This window comes from Megalobrama amblycephala, linkage group LG4, assembly GCF_018812025.1.
Source record: "Megalobrama amblycephala isolate DHTTF-2021 linkage group LG4, ASM1881202v1, whole genome shotgun sequence".
NCBI lineage: Eukaryota > Metazoa > Chordata > Actinopteri > Cypriniformes > Xenocyprididae > Megalobrama > Megalobrama amblycephala.
In genome coordinates, this window is record NC_063047.1 from 18,900,003 (window position 1) to 18,907,115 (window position 7,113).

The 7,113-nt window shown below is 37.1% G+C and overlaps 1 protein-coding gene across 1 annotated transcript; it reads right to left on the reverse strand.

Moving 5' to 3' along the window:
* Positions 1-232: 232 nt before the first annotated feature.
* ostf1 (osteoclast stimulating factor 1) lies at positions 233-6,442 on the reverse strand. Its single transcript, XM_048188060.1, has 10 exons — positions 6,210-6,442; positions 4,725-4,771; positions 4,583-4,633; positions 4,406-4,469; positions 3,535-3,588; positions 3,348-3,455; positions 3,110-3,159; positions 2,844-2,922; positions 920-1,018; positions 233-828 (listed from the first exon to the last, which is right to left on the reverse strand). The coding sequence occupies exons 1-10, from the start codon at positions 6,241-6,243 to the stop codon at positions 770-772; spliced, it is 645 nt and encodes a 214-aa protein (XP_048044017.1). The 5' UTR covers positions 6,244-6,442; the 3' UTR covers positions 233-769.
* Positions 6,443-7,113: the final 671 nt, after the last annotated feature.

Genomic DNA, 7,113 nt, shown 5'->3' on the forward strand with positions numbered 1-7,113 from the left:
GCGTCCTAATGGCCGCGGATTCCAATGTGTGTGCCAATTTTCAAGAGTTTTTGAGCATGTTAAGGCCCCCAAAAAGCCCCGGAAGACGGAAAAAAAATAAAAAAAAAAAAAAAAAAAAAAAATAATAATAATCCTTAGAAGAACAAGAGGGCCCTGCGCGAATTTTCGCTTGGGCCCTAAAGAGTACACTTTAAAATACCCATGCATTCAAGCTCCAAGCTTGAGTCTTGCATATCAAGCAAATGCCACTGATTTATTTGCATAGTTGTAATGTTTGGATTTACATGCAATTCTATCATCAAGAACATCTCGTACACATGCACATACACACAAACACAATCAAAAATGTAAAATGCTCAGGAGTGTACACACACGCTTCCCCACATACATGTGCATAAAACTATTGGAATAAAAAGACCCAGGGCTCTGAGACGTTTTGCCTGGGCGATCTTCCTATTAAAGAAGGCACTTTAAAACCAAAAAGACAATTTTACAGAATAAATACAGTTAAGAGAGGAGCAGCAAATAGAAGAACAAATGTTCACTGTGTCCATCCTAAACATGTACTGAACAGACAAGTACTGCAATACTTTTACAATGAACTGGAATAAAGAAGAAAGCTGAGACTATCAGACAGCGGCAACCAGTGGCAATCCTCCCAACCTTTGTAAGTAATGTTTCTCGCACAGATATCAGATCTATATACATATAATGGTTTGTGCTGGAATGAGTGTAGGAATGAATGGACTTCATTAGTGCTGCTCTTCTCTCAGTCAGAGTCTTCATCATCGAGATACTCCTCGGCATTACTGTGGGTGCGCAGAATCACTGTAAATTCAACAGACACAGTTATTTATGTGAATGTCACAGGAAGTGACATCTGAAGGAGGTAACTGAAAGGAGATGCCTTTTGACTCACCTCCTCCCAGTTTCCTCTTTAGCAGAGAGGCACTTTGTGCGTTGGTGGCCATATCCAGAGCTGTCTTCTTCTCATTGTTGAGGATGTCTGTCCTGGCATCTACGATATAAACACAAATACGCGATATAAGCAATGAAAAAAGATGCAGATACAGATAAAAAAAAATATCACACATTGGTACTTGATTTATTACAAAGACATCGCGCATAATATGACTTTGCATAAGAATCATTTTACGAACCTGCTCATGTTTCATGAGGCCCATTTTGTGTAAAATGATTTCACTATTTTCATATAATCCATGTGAAGTTAATTTTTAACATTAGCTTTTATTTGACTTTTGCTAAAGTCAAGCTTCAAGTTCTGTTTTGGCATGATAAAGATTGCCATTGGTCGCTTCCAGTTTTAATTAAGAATAATCCAGTTACAATATTAACTTTGCTTTGATATTAAAGAAATTCTTTATGAATAATTCCATGCATTACTAAAATATTAATGGTTTAAAGGAATAGTTCACCCAAAAATGAAAATTATCCCATGATTTACTCAACCTCAAGCCATCCTAGGTGTATATGACTATCTTCTTTCAGCCAAACACAATCAGAGTTATATTAAATAATATCCTGGCTCTTCCAAGCTTCAAAGCATATCCATCCATCATAAAAGTAATCCATACGACTCCAGTGGGTTAATAAAGGCCTTCTGAAGCGACGCAATGTGTTTTTTTTTTAAGAAAAATATCCATATTTAAAACTTTATAAACTATAATCACTGGCTTCCACTGGTATTCACTAGCGAGTTGCATGGTTTTTGTGAGAGGCGGCGATTCTCACCTAAGCTTCCTACGCCATACGTTGGGTCAGAGGTCACCCTTCCACAGGAACTTGACTCTCTTGCAAATGCGCGTACGGCTGTTGTCGGAAGCCAGTGATAATAGTTTATAAAGTTTTGTGTTCGGCTGAAAGAAGAAAGTCATATACACCTAGGAAGGCTTGATGCTGAGTAAATCATGGGATCATTTTCATTTTTGGTGAAAATATCCCTTTGGATTAAATATAAGCCCTAAAAAACCTTGACGTTTACTAAAACACTACTAATAAACGTAACAAAGAACAAATATTGGATATTTTAAGATGAAACTTAATTAGTTCATCAATATTTTTACCCCATCCTTGTATCACAGAATGTGTGTAAGAAAATGAATGCGTTTAAAGGATAAATTCACTTTCAAATGACATTTTCCTGATAATTTACTCACCCCCATGTCATCCAAGATGTTCATGTCTTTCTTTCTTCAGTCAAAAAGAAATTAAGGTTTTTGATGAAAACATTCCAGGATTATTCTCCTTATAGTGGACTTCAATGGAACCGCCCAAACGGTTTGAAGGTCAAAATGACAGTTTCAGTGCAGCTTCAAAGAGCTTTAAACGATACCAGACGAGGAATAAGGGTCTTATCTAGAGAAACCATCGGTCATTTTCGAAAAAAAGTAAATGTATATGCTTTATAAACACAAATGATCGCCTACCAAGTGCTTCCGCCAAAACCGCACTTTCTTATTCTTCAAAAAGCTTACGCTGTTTGTCCTACGCCTTCCCTATTCTACTTACGGAAAAAATGGAACTGGCGCTGTGTTCGTTCGTTTCACTAGATAAGACTCCTTATTTCTCATCTGGTATCATTTAAAAAGCCCTTTGAAGCTGCACTGAAACTATAATTTTGATCTTCAACCATTTGGAGGCCATTGAAGTCCACTATAAGGAGAATAATCCTGGAATGTTTTCATCAAAAACCTTAATTACCTTTCGACTGAAGAAAGAAAGACATGAACATCTTGAATGACATGGGGGTGAGTAAATTATCAGGAAAAATGTATTTGAACGTGAACTAATCCTTTAATGAGAGGAAAAATGTATTTACTTACTTTTATTGAGCAACATCTCAACTATATCTGAATAACCCTTCCAGGCAGCTGCATGTAGAGCCGTGTCTCCCAGTTTATTCTGTTGTGGAAATGAACGCACGTCATTTGATACACTGAGTCAAATATAAAGAACCGTTTCCTGAAAAATCTATAATTTTGCAATCACTTTGTCACTTTTGCATACACACCATCTCAATGTTCATAAAATGCATTTGATCTCCAGAACATTGATTCATCAAAAACATTTTAACCAACATTAGACGTACCTGCTGATTGAGCTCACAGTTTGGCTGACTCAGCAGAATCTCCACCACATCTAAGAACAAACGATTTATTTTACTCATCTGTTTGCATAAAATTCATTTATGGTGCTTTTTTCTGTGCCGTTAATAGACAAAATTGAATTCCTATTGGTGGCAAGCTTGTGCGCTACTGCTGCGCCTCAGATATTAGCAATTGTAAACAGTCCAAGTATGTGTTTTTACCGATGTGTGCATCTTTTACCTTTATGCCCTCCGTGACAGGCCCAGTAGAGAGCGGTGTTCCCTGCTTTGTCCAGTCCGTTGATGCCAACCTTATTATCCAAACACTCTCTGAGCCAGCTCAGATTACCTGCATTCCCACAAAACATCTGATTGTTTCACCACTTTTACAAACAAACAAAATGCTAAATGGGTCTGAATTTGAGTACCTCGCTTGGCCGCTTCATGCATGGGGTTGTCTATGGACTCTGCTTGTTCAGCCACTGGAAAAAGACAAATCACACCAACTTAAGAATGACACTCTGAAAGATGTATGTATACTATGGATGCACGATATATCAGCCACCATATCGGTATCAGCCGATATATAAAATAAAAATATTAAGAAAGTTTGGCCGATATATATTAAAGCTGATAAATAATGGCTTCAGACACTTCAGATGCGCAATGTTCACCATGATGGTTTTGAATTGCTTGAAATATGATTGAAATCACTTCAAAAAGGAAAATACAGTTAAGTTGAACGTGTGGAGCACAAGTCTATCATATATGCTACATAATACTATAATGAGAACATTGTAATTGTGTGCTTTGGACATGGCTTTTAATGGGGAGACTTTTGTTTTTGTAAACAAGCTCTCAAAAATTATATAAAAATGCGGATTTAGATTTATCGGCCAATATATCGGTTATCGGCTTTCAAATATAAAGAATTATCGGTATAGGCCAAAGTTTTCATATTGGTGCATCCCTAATGTATACCAACGGCAATGCTATTTTCACTCATTTTATTTTCTGCCAAGCAGAAGTCTGTTCACTTATAAACAATAATAGCACATGAAAAGATATGCAGAAAAGTTTGCTTATAATTAAGGCTGGGATTCGTTCCCTAACCCTAAAGTATATGCGCAATAGTAACAGTTACATCTCTAATAAAACTTTCCCGACATCATAAAAGTCTTTAAACGTCACATTTATATACACATTTCGTTAACGTTTTACAAAAGCCAAAAAGTCACTGAAGGTGTACTATAAGGTTTGATTGTTTGTAGGTTCTAGTTTGCCACTTGCTTTCCTTACCGTAATTACTGGGAATAAGACCAGTCCTTCCCCTGCATGTCCCTTTCCACCAGTTACTGTCACTCTGAAAACAAACCCAGCAATCACTAGAAAATCATGGAAATCATGAATATCAACATAATCACAGGAGGAAGTATCAGTACTTCTAAGCAGTACCAAGAGAGATCATAAACGTACAGTATCTGAGATGTACAGAATGTCTCCTTCCTCAAAGTACAGTTCATCTGGCTGAAAAAGAGGAAAACATACATGATGAGCTCACTCCTGTCGAGCTAAAACAATATCTAAACAAAAGGGAACTTGTAAGAATGAAACTCACCGTCCTTGGGTCAAAGGTGAATAAAGCCCTGTACACCTTGACCTGACCTGTTTAAAACATATGGATGTTACTTACATGTTTCAAAGGATCATTTACAGGAAATCCAAAGCATTTTATACACATTTTTAGGTCCAGTGTTGCCTGTTTAGAGGCAAAACAGACTTCACCTGTTAAACCCTTATCTTCACCTATCAGCCCATCTATATGCAAAACACCATCACATCAGAACTAAACGTAGCGAACCACATGACAAAAGTGTGTAAGCCTCAAGGCCACAGGAACCCAAGGCCTGAGGTCAAAATATATAAATAAACAAACCATTATAAGCACAACAAAGGGTATTTCCTGACTGCAAAGGTATTTCCATGTGGCCTGTAACAACCAAATAAGCCCTGCCAAGTGGGATCCAACAGGCTCCTCCCAAACGTCCTACACATATCAGACTGTGAAATGGAAACACTCTGGTCTTGGCCAATTCTAAACATTACATGTTAAATATTCCAAACATTCCATCCTACGCAAATTGTAACATTTGCCTGGTGGACATCGCAGACCCACATTCTGAGTAAACTGTACTAAGAGGTCATCCTAGTGTATGACTAGAGATCAATAAGCATTTAAATATTCTGTTTTCAACTTAATTGGTTCTTCAACCAATTTGCGACTACTTGGACCATTCAAATGATTTTGCATACAATAACTGCATTATTATAATAAAAAGAATATAGTCATAATGAACCTTATGCTTTAGTTTTGTAATCTAAAGATTTAGTTGTGTCAAAAATCATTTGTGAACAAACAATATTGGTTGACCTGTCCCTCCAGCACATATCTTTGACTGTGCACAACCAGTCCAGTCCAAATGTCATGTGTTTTTTTGTACACTAAGCACAGTGAAGCTGCTCTTTCATTTAGGGAAGTAACTGGTTACTCGAACAAGGGTAGTGACTTAAAACCGTTGAGATTTCTAACTAAACAGCATTTTGGGCATCAAGGGCGCGAACAGCAACTGAAATGCGGTTTCCAAAAATGGTTTGTGCGTCTACGTTGACCACTCGCGCTGTCTAGCTAGGCTTCTCACTAGGTTCTGAAACACAGCCAGTGGCTTGCTTGAGTGATATTTCTCTTTCCAAACCCAATCCTGCCGTCTATGGCAAGGCGTTTCAATCGTTTTATTTTATCTGTTGAACACTGAAGCCAAGATTTGATCGTTTTACGCATGTTAACCGAGAACAATCGTTTGAAAAGCTCCAAAAGCGCAAAGAAAGTTGCGCTGCGCTGCGCTGGAGAAACGCCAAACTCCACCCGCAGTAGAAAGTTCACTAAGACACGGAATTGCATGCTCTTATATACATTTCATTGCATGACATCGAATATCCGCGTGTTTGTACAGCTATTAGGCAACGAAACAATGCAAAAATATGTGAATGTATAATGAAACTTTAGTAGGTTTGCGAGGCTTTTTCCTCCACGCGCACCTCTTACCTGGTTTAGCTGGTTTGGGGGGAGGCTTTGACATTTCTGAACTTTCCAAGACTTTTAAAGAAATCTTCTGAGTTATTTAAAATGTCAAAAGTACGTAAAAGCGATATAAAACTGCAAATGAAACAGGGGAACGCTGCTTTCTTCCTTTAGGCGCTGTCAATGAGGAAGCGTGAAGGAGCCCAATGCGGAAAAGTTGCACTGCGCATGCGCACTGTCAGTGGACGTCTGAAATTCCGTAGGCTTCTGCCTTACGAAAAGTGTACTTTAGTAACCTAGTTTCTAACGAAATGCCATGTTACTGTAGTTTTATTTAGATTCAGGGGTGAAAAGCATATTAAAATGTCTCAAACTTCAATATAAATTTATTTGCTACAAATTAAATTAAAATCTGTAGGAAATTTGGAGGTGATATTCCAACAGTTTATTAGACCTATTATAATGTTTATCATTTTAATAATGATTTCTGTTGTTTAGAACTAAAAATACTGACAAAACTGCAAACATCAGGATATAAAAAGTTTAATTTTCTGTTGTCGCAATATGGGAAACTTTCACTTTCAACAACATGTCGCTTTAGTTGTGTCATTTCTATAGAAATGACTGAATGGGGCTTTGATGATGAAAGTCTTATATTCGGGAATTGACCTAAAACATTAGTATAAACTTTCTTTAATAACATTAACAAACATTAATCACTTACACAATGAACATTAACATTATTACTATATAGACAATAAAACAACATTATTGCCAAGTAAAAAGATTCATTTAACACAACTTGCCTTTTTGAGACAACATGACTCAATAATGTAAAGTACTACCAAAATAGAAAAAAACAAAATAGGGTAGGATGGGGAAGATGCCCACCTTAGGAACAATGTGGATTTTCTTTTAAATTGTAACA

What these genes read in the sequence shown, in the direction of transcription:
- ostf1 (XM_048188060.1), bottom strand. Translation starts at nt 6,243, where the DNA reads ATGTCAAAGCCTCCCCCCAAACCAGCTAAACCAG. An exon ending in TCACCTTTGACCCAAGGACG is followed by an intron (nt 4,634 to 4,724) that starts GTGAGTTTCATT and finishes CCTCTTTTTCAG; the next exon opens with CCAGATGAACTGTACTTTGA. An exon ending in ACTGTGAGCTCAATCAGCAG is followed by an intron (nt 2,923 to 3,109) that starts GTACGTCTAATG and finishes TTTCCACAACAG; the next exon opens with AATAAACTGGGAGACACGGC.